At 52.5% G+C, this 15,326-nt stretch overlaps 1 protein-coding gene across 4 annotated transcripts in view; it reads right to left on the reverse strand.

The window, feature by feature from the left end:
* Positions 1-15,326, reverse strand: part of MTUS2 (microtubule associated scaffold protein 2) — a 389,435-nt gene that overhangs the window by 13,084 nt on the left and 361,025 nt on the right. For all 4 annotated transcript variants that reach the window (XM_036252380.1, XM_036252379.1, XM_036252378.1 and 1 more), the window contains one exon: positions 6,382-6,596. In XM_036252380.1, coding sequence (XP_036108273.1) covers positions 6,382-6,596 — 215 coding nt within the window. The remainder of the gene's footprint in view (positions 1-6,381; positions 6,597-15,326) is intronic.

Here is a 15,326-nt window from a genome sequence, read left to right on the forward strand (position 1 = left end):
TCCTTCATTTCCCGGGAGATGATGCACAGGCCGACCTTCAAGGAGGAAGGGGTCCCCACAGGAAAGGAAGCTCATGTGTGGAGTAGACGCACAGGAGTATTTTTTTTAAAATGGGGTAGATTTTCATTCTGGATAGTATAATTTCATGGGAAAATTTGCCTGACTTTTCTCTCCTAAGGTAAATGAGAACTTCATCCATGAAAACAGAAATATCACTGGCAAAACCAATGAACCCCACAGTCTTAGGGAAGCTGCCTCGCAGTTTTCAAATGAACATGACCCGCAATGATTCACTTTTGTTCACTGGCCATTCTTTTTTTTTTTTTTTTTATCCTCACCCGAGGATATTTTTCCATTTTTTGTACAGATAGAGTGGGAGGGAGAGAGAGGAAGGGAGAGAGCGAGAGAAACATCGACGTGAAAGGGACACATCGAGTGGCTGCCACCCGCACGACCAACCAGGGCCGGGGACAAACTGCAACCGAAGTACGTGCCCTTAGCGGGAACCGAACCCGGGTTTCTCCGGACCGCAGGCTGATGCTCTAACCGCTGAGCCAAACCAGCCAGGGCTCACTGGCCATTCTTGATGGAACAAGGTTCCACTGAGGCTCAGAGCTAGGCCTCCATCCAGCAGAAAGTTCCAACTCCTGTTTACATGAGGTTTTTACAGAACCTTTGTTGGAAGCATTTTAGTCTCTTAAAACAATAAGTCACTGGTTTAAAATAAGGAAGTATATTTTTTCTGCTTCTTCATTACTGTGTTCCTTGAGCCGAGAGCACCCTGTCTCTAGACACAGGTACCCACATGCTATCTGAATGCTCGTTACCCAGTTCAGTCTAACGACACGTCTTTGATCATCCGGGAGTGATTCTGATTTATTGGACTCACACAGAATGCCACATTCCAGAAGCCTCGGGTGCCCCTGGTGGTGACGCCCCGGCAGCAGTGCTACATTGTGTCTGCAGCTGGATGCACACCCTTCTGGTTTGCCGGGAGGCAGGCCTTTGATGTAGTGGCGAGCCGCACCGGGCTTAGGGAGTGTGATGGAAGACCACCGTCTGCTTGCTTGGGCCTCAGAGGTGCTTGCATGACAAACACGGATCGCCTGACTCTGAAAGGCCGTTTACAGGAAGCGGAAACCAATGCCAGTGGATGAGCTGAGACTTGGGCACAGGAATCCTTACTCTTCAGTAATTAAAGTTTCTATACATCTTCATGGTTTTTAAAGACTGTTCCCTCCGTGGGGAAGGGGCCGTCCACGCTGGGCCATCCTCTCTCGTCGTGGTATTAACCCCGGACGGCTCCTCCCGGGCTCCCGGCTTCCTTCCAGAGCGCGGCCGCCACTGCAGCAGCCAGTGCGGACTCGGCCCAGGAGACCCAGACACCTGCCGCGGGCGCTTGAGGGGATCAGACAAGCAACACCAGAGCCTTTGATTCAGTCAGGCCAGGCAAACTTAGGTGGGTGAAGCTTCCTCCTCGTGGGCCCTTCCACCCCTGCAGGACCAGCCTCCTTCCTCCTGCAGGAAGAAGTTCTGGCTGCGCCACAGGGGGGGCTGTCACTGTGCGCATCCAGCAGTCCCTGTCGTGCGGAGAAGCAGCTGTTCCTGCAGCGGGCTCCCTTCCCCCAGGGGCTTGCGGTTCAGCTGGCTGAGCAACGGCAGCGCCTCTGGAAGTCTTTGATCACCTCTTGGCCAGTGAGACACAGCCGTGGCTTCCTTCCCTCAGCCATTGCAGAGTGTGCCCGCCTGAGGCCCGGGCAGTTCACGAGATGACTCTCAGAACGAAGATGCATGTGCTTTGCACCATCTCGGCTTCACTCACTCACCCCAACCCGGACTGAACTCCCACTCACCCCATCCCGACACACACTCCTATCTGGTGTACTCGCTCCGGGCTCTCGTACTGACGTCCCCTCCTTCCCTTCGGTGCCTGCTTACAGTGGCCTCGGCGTCTCTGTACTGAGAGCGGGCAGCCAGCCACCCCTTCGGCCCCTCTGCAGCCCACCCTGTGGGCAGGTGTTCACAGAGACCCGCCTTCCCACAAAGCCTCCTCCCAGGGTACGAGACTCCCGGCTGTGCCGGGTGGGGCTCTGGTGCTGGGACTGAGGGTCCCAGGGGGGGAGCGTGGTTCCCGCTGGTGGCAGGTCAGGTCGGAGGACTGCGGGTGCAACGCCTGGCGAACACACTGGCCCCGCGCACTCTCACCACGCTGGGATCCGGGCCTGCCAGTCGTCTGAAAGGCTGGGCTCCTTCCGCAGGGCAGGACGGAGGTCCCGAACGTGGGCAGAGAGAACGCGTGTCCAGGGAGCAGCAGCTCCCCCGGAGGGGAGGGCCCCTCTGCTCAGACATCATGGAGCAGAATCCACAGTGGCTTCAGGGCCAGGTCAGGGAGGAGGACAACAGGCCAGAGGGTCTCGGAGGAATGGGGTCAAAGGTCACAAGACTGATGACTGAGCCTCAGGCTCTGTGTCTGAGTATCTTTGGGAAACAGCCAGAGACAGCCAGAGAGGAGACCTGGAAGGCACTGTGTTTGGGCAAAAAAGGAAAAGCCCGCGTTTCCAGCGAAAGCCTGTCCCGCGTGCTTTGAGGCAGGGAGGCCCGGGCAGCTCGGCTCCTAGTAACGCAGAGCCAGTTTTGGTGGACACCTCACCGTCATACTCTCCAACTGAAAGGAGTCTGCAAAGGCGCTTAAGGAAGCCGGGAGGCCAGGCCACGCCCCCGCCCCAGAGGCCAGGCCACGCCCCCGCCCCAGAGGAAGGCCCTGGGAGCAGACCCGGCCTGGTGCCCGGCCCCACCAGCGATTCCGCCTCAGTTAGTGTGGGGCAAGGATGAGGAGGGGCCTGTCACAAGCTCCCCAGTGAGTCCCTGGGGGCACAGGGAGAAGTCTCTGCCCCTGCAGGTGAGCGGGGGGTGGCGGGGTAGGGGTGGAGGTGGCTGGAGTTGTCACAAGGGAGACCCTGCATCTCAGCCCCCGAGCTCCCCATTTGAGCAAAGTTGCAGAAGACCCTGCACACTGGTTAGGGTGAAAGGGTGAGGAGACTCCAGGTCAGTTAACTGGACTTTGAAGCTGGCAGAGCATAACTTCTGACAGAGAAGTCACTATCCATGGAGTCGGAGCTGCCAGGTGCCATTGTCCCCAGTACGGAAACCCGAGTGTGGAGAGTCCAGCCTGGGGAGCTGAAACCACAGACCACGCAACTCTCCATTGCAGCCACGCACCAACCACAGACCACGCAACTCTCCATTGCAGCCACACACCAACCACAGACCACGCAGCTCTCCATTGCAGCCACGCACCAACCACAGACCACGCAACTCTCCATTGCAGCCACGCACCAACCACAGACCACGCAGCTCTCCATTGCAGCCACGCACCAACCACAGACCACGCAGCTCTCCATTGCAGCCCTGCACCAACCACAGACCACGCAACTCTCCATTGCAGCCCTGCACCAACCACAGACCACACAACTCTCCATTGCAGCCACGCACCGAGTCTCCTCCTGCACAGAGCAAATGAGCGCTGGTTCCAGGGATGGAAACACAGTCGCTCCGCTTTCCTCCCTCACTGCCGCACGCGCCAGCCGGCCGGGGACTGCCGGTCAGACTATCAGCCAGCCTTCAGCAGCGGGGCCAGATCTGCGGCCTGAGTACTTCACGGATCTCAGTCATCCACCCGCCACCAGGGGTGTCCACAAGCAGGGTTTGCTCAGACCCACTCAGATGTTATTCTGCCACGAAGTGTTCCCTATCCCCACAGCTAGAACACACTCTCAAGTGCTAAACACATCAGCTGTGCTCCTCACCCAGTATGGGTTTCTGGGCACTTCCTCAGACCCCCCTGGTTATCCATCACCTGAAGCATGGGCCAAGCAGGCCCACCGTGTATAAATCTTGTATCCCAGGCAGGACGCTGACACGGCGCCTCGTGTACCGCAAGCACTCCCCAAATGTTCTTGGCAGAGGTGAATGCATACAGAGATGAATCGCTTTGGCTGTCATAAAGGACCACAAAGAACAGAACTCAGAGCCCTCATAAAACACAGCCCTTTTCAAATATTCATAGGCAGCTTCTGTAACTCATTCTCAGCATCAGGGCCTTCTTTCCTTCAGTGCCGCCCAGCATGAAATCTCTGCTGTGTCCCAGCTTAAAGGTGAGGTGAGCGCTCACCTCCCAGCGCCTGCACGCGGGACGCCCAGGGAGGCCTTCTGCCTGGCCGTGCCCCTGGCTGACCGCTCTGCCCAGCAGTGGCCCCAGCTCCCTGGTTTCCGTACATGGCACCCGAATGGGAGCCTTTGTTCAGAGGCTCCCTCAAAGCACACTGTCCTGCCTGGCAGCCCCCGCCAACCTCTTCCCAGCTTCTCTACCAACTCAGAGCTTCGGACCAGACGTCTTTTAGTGAATAAAGGTACAAACACATTCTCTGTGTAAAACTGGAGTGAATGGCCCAGGGGTATGGAGGCACAGGGCAGGCTGTTTGCATCAGGTCTGGGCACCAAGGGAGAGGCCCATGATCCCAGTGAACATCTGTCCTATGTGCAATCCGGCTCCGCGATGCAGCGCCAGCTACTGCATGAGCACTGGTTTTCATCCGACACCTTGTAGTCTTACTTTTGAAATGAAATTCAGACCCTACCTTTTTTTTCCTTTTTCTTTTAAATTTATTTTTTATTGTTGATATTATTACAGATGTCCCCTATTTCCCCCCACATCTCCCCTCCACGCAGTCCCTGGGCCCACCCCAGGCCTTCCCCCCACTATCGTCTGTGTCCCTGGGCTCCCATATACGCGTATGAGTTGTTTGCTTCCTCTCTTCCGGCCCCACCCCCTTCCCTCTGAGATTGGTCAGTCTGTTCCGTGACTCCAGGTCCTGGGCCTATTCTGTGGATCAGTTTATTTATAAAGGCACTAAAGGGAGCTAGGAGGCCAGGCTATACCCCCTGAATGCCCCAGGGACCATGCTAGCACTGCGGACAGCCACAGGGACAAGTGTCTGCTTACAGAAGTTATGCTCCCTGAGTTTAGGAGGCAAGACGCCGGTTCTAATATTAGCACCAGCTGTAACTTTAGCTGCAGCCTATTGTGTTTCCTGGTCTCTGTGTCTAAACAGCCTCAAGCAGGCAGGTGTGTCTGGTTTCCACCCGAAAAGGAGATGCCGAACAGAATAAAATGCGTCAAACAGGAGATTTTTAATTACAACCACAGTACTTATTATCACACTGAACCCCCTTGTGCGCCCTGGGATTCACAAGCCTCTGGGGGCCGTCCCCATCCAGGGTGCCTCTTGGGAAGCTGTCAGAGGAGGGCAGCCCAAATGTTCCTGATCCGAAAGGGCCACCCAGCACCAGCAGGAGATCTGAAGCGCTCTTTGCAAATGCCACGTTCCCTGAGGACTACCGTAAGCAGACCATGAGTAACAATCCACGCTCAGAGGCAGGCTGAGGGAGCAGAGCCGGGGGTTTAGGAAGGAGAGGGAAGATAGGAGCAGAGCTGGTTCTCGGGGAAGCAATGTCCTGACACTGCCCACAGCAGGGATGGGCGGGCGGCTCTGGCTCCTACCTCTGTCGCCTGACAGGCTCCCTGGGAACTTTCCTCTGCGTCCCAGATGAACCCCCCTCTCTGTAAGACTCGGCCGCTGGCGGCGCCCATGCTGTCACTCGGCAAGTTCAAAGTGGCAGCCTGCTCGGGCAGGCACAGTCAGGCCCCGTGTTCCGGAAGAGAGCCTGGCACACAACTCTAATCCGTGCATCAGCACGTGGCCTCCGCAGCCAGGCCGCGCCTGCCCTGGCCTTCCCGCCACCAGCTCTGAGAGTCCTGGCCCGCTGTTCACCCTCCGGGCTCGGCGGTGTCACCTGTAAGTCGGGGACAATGATGACACAGAGCTGCAGGGTGACTGTGAGCACTGAATGGGCTGGTACGTGTGAGGGTGAGGAGCAGTGCCTGGCACACGCGGCCTGTTCACCGCGGCCCTCGCGGAATACACAGGTGATAAACAGCACACAAAGATAACATTTGTGGCCTCATGGCTGGTACTGAGGAAAAACTGCAGCAGGACGGGGCCAGGACGAGTGTGTACGTGTAGGGAGGAGTTGGCATTCGAGAGGAGGAAAAGCCTCCCTGGGAAAGTGACTTTGGAGAAAAGTCTGGAAGGCAGGGAGAGAGGGAGCCACGGAGTGTCTAGGGGAGCTTTCCGGGCGGGAGGGGAGCCTGCCTACGAGGAGCGGGAGGCCCTGGGGCTGGAGGGGAGGAAAGGAGGCCACAGAAGACAGAAGTGAGGTCGGAGAGGGAACCTCGCGAGTAGCTCACCCACCGACAGGACCTCTGGCTCACGGAGTGCTGCTCCCCCCCCTCCACCTGCGGCCCAGGCGCAGCGCACTGACCTGCTCGCGGTGCTGACACCGGATCCGCAGCAGCTGGGCGCCATGCTCCTCCTGCAGCCGCGTCGCCTCCGCCTGGAACTGCAGCTGCAGGCGCCCCTGCAGGTCCTGGAGCTCCGCCCGCTGCTGCCAGCCCAGCTTCCTCACCTCGTCCTCAAACCGCCTCTCCAGCTCTTCCTTCTCCTTCTGCAGCCTCTCACACTTGGCTGTGTTGAAGGCTGGGGACAGAATAGCATCCTTGTAAAAGCTGGGGAGGAGGCCCCGAAAGGCTTCAGCGCCCACGGGTAGGGCATCAAGGTTAACGTCATAACCGGGACAAGACCTTCCTGCTTTGGGAGAGCCTTGCAGAGGGCTTTCCCTTCGACTGCACTGACCCTGCGGGGAAGCCCAAGGTCGCCTGGTGTGTAGAGAAGGAGCTGCAAAGGCAAAGTTGAGCTTTCTGACCACCCGCCCCGCGGTCCTGCTGCTGGAGCAGGGTCCTCCGAGGGCCCACGGACCATGGGCATGAGCAGGCACTCTCCCAGGCACACCTGGGTGGGTCAGAGCCTTTGGGGCAGCAGCCCAGGAGGTAAACGTTTCACAAGGTCCTCAGTGACTCCTCTGCCTGGCTGACCTGTGCACTTCTGGGAGCTGAGACAGGACAGAAGAGGCACCAGGCTAAAGGCTGTTCTGTCCGGGTTGAAATGCCAAACTGGACAATCACAGAGAAAGTGTGGGTTTCCTTTCGGGGGCCCGAAAGTAACTGTGCAGTGCCCCCTTGCACTGGCATGCCACCCTGTCCCGGTCCGGGTGTGCTTCCCAGGCCCCAGCAGGGGATGAGCCAATGACAGCAGCCCGCTGACCCTCCTTCATATCCGTGCCTCCCTTGGGCCTCCAGCGGGGGGCTGCTTCTGCTTGCAAGGTCTCTTTCTTCACTGCAAACTGCTTCCACGAAGGAGAAAAGCCTCTCGACAACCTACTATGTTCAGGTCAAGTGATACTGATTATGCGCACGCATGGCACAGACGTCCAGGTGCAGGAGTGCATCGGTTACGGTCTGCAGGGGGCGCTGCCATGGGCTCCGTCCTGTGCTCACGCTGGGGAGCTGTCATCACCTAATTTTTTAAATTTTAATTTTTAAATATGTTTTTATTGAGTGTTTCAAGAAAGGGGAAGGGAGAGAGCGATTAAAACATTGATATAAGAACAAAACATCCACCGGCTGCCTTCTGCATGCCCCCTACTGGAGATTGAGCCCACAACCCGGGCATGTGCCCTGACTGGGAATCGAACCGGGACCTCTCAGTCCAAGAGTCCAAGGGACCACGCTCAGTCCCCTGAGCCACACTGGCCGGGTTCATTGCTTACTTTAATATTGAGTGAGCAGGTATACGGGCTGGTCCATGATAATCTACACCGGCTTGGTTATGATTAGAAATATACGTCCAAGGTCCAAGGTAGTTAGCCTTTGAAACACCCTGAAGTCCCGCCCTAACGGAAGCTAATTCAAGGGCTTCCTTGTCACATTTAGTTCTAGAAGAGTTTGTTCATTAGCACAGGGATGTTTCAAAGTACGTTTCCCCTGACGAGCAGAGGTGTGGGTTGGAGGGACGGGCACCTTGCCCTGTGTGGACAGTGCAGCAGCCCAACACTGCCCCCGGTGGCCTTTCTGGTGAATTGTCCCAGTGGGGACTCGGATGCAGTCTGGTGAAGTTGTGAGCAGGCTCGGCCACTGTGATCCGGGCGCCCAGGGGCGGGCTGTGATGAGCTGCCCCCAGGGTAGGCAACAAGAGGAGGCACTGTGCCGAGAATTTCACAGCCGTTCACACCGACTTGAAAAGCCCTCTGCTCTTCATCGGCACCTTGTGCCGGCAATTCTAAAGAATGCTGGTGAAAAAAACTCCTCAAAACAGTCGTGTGTTGGTCTAAGTTCGAAACAATTGCTACAGAGGACTGTTGAGTTTTTTCACAATAATTTTTGTATTTAGAAAATCGCAGAGAAAAGTTGGAAGTATGGTACCAGGTCATTATTGTACAAATGACTTTTTCCCCCTGAACCATTTGAGAATGAGATGCTGACCCACTGTCCCATCAGCCCCAAATTCCTTAGTGTCTATTCCCTACCAACAAGGACCTCTTAATCTTACTTCAGTCATCCAAGCCAGGACGTCAACATTGACCCAACAGCGCCATCTGATGCTCAGACCCCTTTCAGCCTCACCAGTTGTCCCAATAATGTCCCTTTGAGTAAAGAGACCCAAGTCTGAATCATGAGTGGTCTCCTTACTCTCCTTGTATCTAGGACAGTCCTCAGCCCTTCCTTAACTTTCAGGTCGCAGACACTTTTAAAGATGAAAGGCCAGCTGTTTTACAGAAAGTTTCTCATTCGGTGTGTTTGATATTCTCTTCGTATTAGATCCAGGTCCTGCACATTTGACAGAAATGTCACAGAAGTGATGCTGTTTGTACTCTTCTCATTTGAATGTTAATAAGTTTGAATAATCTTTAAAATGGAAATTACTTCTTTTTTTCTTTAAATCCTCACCCAATGATATTTTTTTCCCATTCAGATAAAGTATGAGGGAGGAAGGAAGAGAGAGAGAGAGAGAGAGAGAGAGAGAGAGAGAGGAGAGAGAGAGAGAGACAGAGAGAGGAGAGAGAGAGAGAGAGAGAGAGAGAGAGAGAGATTGACATTGACGTGAAAGGGACACATCGACTGGCTGTCTCCAGTACAACCCTGACCAGGGCTGGGGAATGAACCATAACTGAAGTATGTGCCCTTGACCTGAATTGAACCTGCGACTCTTCGGTCCATGGACTAATGCTCTAACTGTTGAGCCAAACTGGCTAGGGCAGAAATTCCTCCTTTTTAATGGCTTATGTAGTGAGTGAGGAAAATCATGCTTTGTGTAATCATTATGATTGCAAGACTCTACTGGAAATTATTTGGTGGTATGGAGAGAGGGGTGTTACAAATGGTCCGGCAAACATCAAATATGTTAGGTGTTCCCCTGAATGCAGACATTATGGTCACATCTCTTAGGTGAGGGACAGATCGCTGGGCAAGCCCTAGGCTGCCCACCACAGGTAGTATAACAGCATTTTGCTGGCTTCCTAATAAAGATGAACGTGACTAGCAGAAGCTTTCTGACACCTGGTCATGAGGTCCTGGTGAGGGAGGTCAGCATCCTCTTCTACCTCTGACACTGAAGGCTACATTCCTACAAAAAGAACCCACAGTAACAAATGGCCAAAGTGGCTCAGGCCTGGTGGCAGGGGTGTAAAATGCCTGTTCCCAGGAGTTCTGACCCCCAGGCTTTTAGCAGTTCCAGCTTTCCCCAAAGATCAGCCGCCAGGGAACGTGGCAGGGATTTCACCAGGGGCTGTAGCTAGAGAAAATACTACCTACTGCCATAGACTAGTTAGGAGGCGCGCGCGCGCACACACACACACACACACACACACACACACACTTATCTTATCCTGGGATGACTGGATTTTAATAGAACAAAGACCATAAACTGTCCATTTTAAAACAGTGATTGATGGACAAAGTCAAATTGAGGCAAATAGAGAAGTAATGATTTCACCAGTGGGGGGAGACAGAGAGTCATCCTATAGACAACACAGACCTGGGGACACCAGGGATGACCAAGGAGCCCTAGGGAAGGAGCCCAGGGTGGGTTTCTGGATGTACGGGGCCTCTTCGGACGGCACTTTTGTTTTTGTAATTGGGATTCACTAACTGCATAGTGATCTTCACCCTGTGTGTCATGCACTGGCCAATGGCATCAAAATAAAGCAATGATGACATGTCCCCTTGTATTTAGAGCGGGTCCACCATGCGGTGCCCAGGGAGGGGACGCCCATGGCCAGGATGCATGGGAACAGATGGTCAGCACCGTTCATGATCAAATACATGCAAATTAACCAAGACACTTTTTTTTTTTTTTTAATCTAAAAGACTGATAAAAACGAAACATTCTGATAACACCAGAAGGGTACGAGGAAGCTGACATTTAATGGACTATTGGTGGGAACACAGCTGCTGAGCTGCTTCAAGGGCCTGATACCTTTAAACTTTAAAGGACAGGACTGGTAGCATTAGGGGGTGACAGCTAAGCAGTACAGGGTTTCTGTTGGGGTGGCAAAAATGTTCTCGAATAGATTGTACAACAGTTGCCACAACTCTGCAGATGCACGAAGAACCATTGAGTTGTACAGTTTAAATGGGTAAATTGTATATAGTACATGAATTATATCTTACAGTGTTGTTTTTTTTATCCTTATCTGAGGGCATTTTTGCATTTATCTTCAGGTAGAGCAGGAGGGAGAGAGGGAGGAAGAGAGAGAGAAATATCAGTGTGAGAGAGACACATCGATTGGCTGCCACCCACATTACCCCAACTGGGGCTGGGGACAAACTGCAACCGAGGTGCGTGCCCTTAGTGGGAACCGAACCCAGGTCTCTCTGGACCGCAGGCCCACGCTCTAACTGCTGAGCCAAACCAGCCAGGGCTATATCTTACAGTTTTTACAAAAAAGAAAGGAAAATTTAAAAACATAACATGATAAGAAAAATGCCTTAGAGGATAAATTTAGATGTTTCTATAGAAGGAAAGTGCCTATTAATGATTTAAAACTCTACATAACAATGGTGAAAATATGATAGCAAAATAAAACAAAAATAAAAACCCTACACTATGCAGTTTCTCTCTCTCTCTCACTCTCAGATATAGGTGGAATCTAATGGAACCTAAGATACAATAAACAGACAACAAAGGTTAAAAAAATGAATAAAACAAATCAGTTACATTGGAGAAAAAAAATAAATGACACACAGGTTTTAACCCAATAATTTCACAAGTGCACACACACAAAAATTGGTCAAGGATTATTACATTCTGATTTGCCTTAGGGAAATACTGGGGAGCTACATAAATAAATGATAATAAATTCAATATACAGGGGTGGGCAGAAGTAGGTTTATTTTTGTAATACAAATAAATAAAAATACAGGAATACACTCTGTGTTTCACATACCCACAACTATATCCTGCTTTTGCCCACCCCGTACATATAGGATAAATCCTATATACAATGGGCTATAGGCAACCAGTAACAAAAATAAGCTAAATCTTTTTGTGATGTCATGGAATACTATCTGTAATACATTGCTAACAAAAGGCAAGGTGCAGAAATAGCGAGCGTACATAGTCCTATTTGTAATGGAAATGTCTCCGCCTCTCCTCCCTCAGGAGCTGTGTGCTTAAGTTGCAGGGCTCACTGCCCAGTGAACACCTGCAAATGTATGTATTTAACAACATTCTGTTGTTGGTGTGCATGCTCTATGAATAAAACCATTTTTAACATCACGATCAAAATTAAGGAAAAGATAAGGTTTGCGAGGGTTGAGGGGTCTGGAGGTCAGAGATCCCACGACTCTTCTATCTCACCTGTGATTTTATTTATGTCAGTGGCAGGATGATTCTCTATTTGGGGGCTCAGAGATAATCGGTTTTCATTCTTGAGCTTCCCCCCAACACGCTGCTGTCTTAAATAAACCAGGAGCAGTGTAGGCTCAGTTTTGCTGCCTATAAAGTGGCAAAGTAATTCCTTTTTTCTCATATAGCTCCGATCTCCAAATTCCCAACTGCTATTATGTAGCACAGAGGTGACATTGATCTTCACCCAATGACCCCATGTTGTGAGCCCCGGGCTGGATACTGGATACGAAGAGCACAACGGGTCCCTAAAGAAATAAATACCCTTTTGCCTCTGGTAACTCTCCAAAAATCTATCTATACAAGCATTTTGCAGACAGAGATCAATGGAGGCGAATTTAATAATTAGCACCTGGATCCTTCCTTTCATTCTTCCTTTATTTCTTCATGTGAAAATATCTGGTACTTTTCCATAAGAGGCCAACACCATAGTGATAATCACTAGAACCCAAGGTGCTGAGAAAATAATTTCTAAAATAACAGAACTATGATTGGCCAAGAGAATATATCACTTCTAACTCATGAGCATGGGTTTGGAGAGCAAACGCAGAATTGGGAATAATTGAGCATATACATATGTATGTGTGCATGATTACTTACAGTGTGTGTATCTGATGTTAAAATACCTAAAATATTATTACAGCTGTATTTAGAACATCCTCAGACATATATAATAGGAAGATACAAATATCAGCCTACGAGTGTACAGAAAGAGGATGTCGCGTGCTCCTCGGGACAATGGCAGACAATTGCTGTTTGTAAAACAGGCTTAATTTCAACCACAGTCCATAAATCAAGTGCGAGGGAAAACAGTAGCAAAGTTGGTGGTAATAGCCCTACAGCTCATGAGAAAAGTAAGGAATGATATTATGCTGCCTTTTCTGTCCCAGAGTGTGCTTTGGATGTAACAATTATAAAACGAGTCATCTAAATATGATGACACGATACTGTACTCAACTACGTGGTACTATTATAATTGTCACTGTTAAGAGCTGAATGGGGCCACCCGCCCCCTCGCCCCTCCGGAATTCCTATCCTCAAGTGCTAACCCCCAGGACTTCAAAACGTGATGGCCTTTGGAGAGGAATGTTACAGAGATGATTAATTAAAACGAGGTCATTAGGGTAGATCCTAACCCAGTATGACTGGCATCCCGACAGGAAGAAATCAGGACACAGATGCCTAGAGAAGAGGAGGGTGTGAGGACACAGGGAGCAGGTGGCCATCCATAAGCCGAGGACAGAGGCTTCGGAAGAAACCAACACAGCCAGCAAGTTTGATCCCAGATTTCTAGCCTCTGGGATTGTGAGAACATACATCTGTGTGGTTTGAGTCCCCCAGCCTGTGCTCTGCCCCTGTCATTACTGTTGCTGGCAGGAGATCTCACAGGTAGGTAAAAGATGAAGTAAGTTGTTTCTCTGGGAGACGGAAGTAAATAAAAAGACAAAACTTTCAAGGAAAAGAATGCAACTTGAAAATCACACCTTATCTCACCGAACAAAGCAAGGTGGATTTCCAAGTGCACTATCCCTTCTTAGCTGTTGCAGTCGTGTGAATTCTTTACACCCGGCTGGGAGTGTCCCATGTCTTCCTACCGGGCACGGCGGGCTCCCTCACACTCCCACGTTGGGGCACTATACTTATACGCCCTCCCACTGGGTATTTAGTCTGGGGCACTCAGATATTTATTTATTAGGCTAAATTCCTAGGGGGTAAGTATTATTAATATCTTTATGCTGTGGTTTTATTTTCTTTATTTTCCTGTGTTTTTGTTTTGTTTTTTTTTATTTTTATGGCAGCGATCCTATAACAAATCGGCGTCCACCAGGGGGAGCCATGAGGCCTGAAAAATGCCCTCTAGTGGTGACGCTTTGTCCAAACTCGCCAGATCTCAGCGACATGCAGGAGGTGAAGGGGTCAGTCTCATGAACCCTGCTACCCGGGATGCAGGCCACACTGCCCTCTGCAGCCCTACTCTTTCCTTAAGACCCCCCACTTTTTTTTTTTTTGAATGAAAATGGCAAGGAGGGACTGAAGTGGACTACGGAAGGATCATGGACCACGAGCAGAAATGGGAGTAAAGAGCGAACTCTGCAGGTCCACGCCGCACCTCCAGGCACTGTGCACGCAGCAGCTCACGTGTGTCGTGCTTCCCGGGTGCCCGACACCCAGACACCCGCCCTCCTAGGTGTCCGGTAGGGAGCCTAGTGTCCGTGTGCAAGGAGCAGGGAACTAACTGACCCACGGCCGCGAGGGGTGAGCCAGGCCCGGCGTCTGCTCCTCCACCCCGCGGTGGGAGCTGCCCTTGCGCGGGCTCCCCAATCTCAGCGGAGCCACGGGTTGGCTGTCATCCTTCAGACGTCCATTGTTTTGCAGCGACTCTCCGCCTCCTCCCTCACCGTGGGCAGGGGCAGCGTCATATCCTTTCTGAACTTGTGGTCACATGGCCAGCGGTCAGCAGGGAGGATCAATGTACGAGCCCCCGCAGTGTGCCCAGGCCCAGGCCCGGGGGAGAAGACGCACAGTCCTGGAGGCAAACACGTGACAGAAGTTTTAACCGCGCGACGCGCAGAGAACACCTGAGCTGGGGCAGGAAGCACGTCACACAGGGGGAAGCGGGACCGCCCGGGCCATGGGAGGTTCCTCCGCTGGGGTGGACAGGACGGTCTGTGTGCGGAGACACAGGGAGCGGGTTGGGGTGGGGGAGCCATCAGGGCAAAGTCCTGGGGCGGGAACAATTCAGCATCCAAGGAACAGAAAGCCAACCCCGCTCCAGTGTCCTTGCCGGGCAGAGTGGAGGGAGCTGACATTCCAGAGACAGGCAGGGTCCGGTCGCACAGGGCCGGTGGTCCCCGGACAGGAGCTGGGCTGCGCTCTGTGGTGGTGGGAGCCTCGGGCAGCCTCCAGGACGGCTGACACCTCTCTGGGCTTGCAAGGGACCCCCTGCTGGCTGTGCGCCCAGACGCGGGAGGCAAGGCAGCTGGGGCTGTGTCTGGAGTCCAGGCAGGTTTGAGCGTGACCGGGCTGACACGGCCGCCTGGCGAGGATGGAGTCACTGTGATGTATCCGGAGGCAAAGCCACCTTGCTTCCCTCCCGGACTGGATGAGGGAGGTGAGGGGAAGACGGGACCAAGGAAGCCTCGGGCTATCAGTAGGACCAATGGGGACGAGGGTGCCATTTAGAGAGATGGGACCTGGGGCAGCCGGGAGGGGTCCAACTGGGGAGAAAACCGCACATTCGACAGCAACTGAGTCTCTACTGAACTAACAGGAATTCATGTACATCCAAGGCCCACTGCCCCAGATGCTACTGTGGGATTCTGCTCTGCTCCACGGCAGCCAGGGAGGGCCTTTCTGGACGTCATCAATTAGTATGAAAACCGGGAAATTCAGAACCGCTGCATTTTGAGATTTTATGATTAGCGACGAGATCCCATTTCACGTGGCTCATATGCTGTGGTCGGT

The sequence above is a fragment of the Molossus molossus genome, unplaced genomic scaffold (genome assembly GCF_014108415.1).
Source record: "Molossus molossus isolate mMolMol1 unplaced genomic scaffold, mMolMol1.p scaffold_m16_p_10, whole genome shotgun sequence".
Taxonomy (NCBI): Eukaryota; Metazoa; Chordata; class Mammalia; order Chiroptera; family Molossidae; genus Molossus; species Molossus molossus.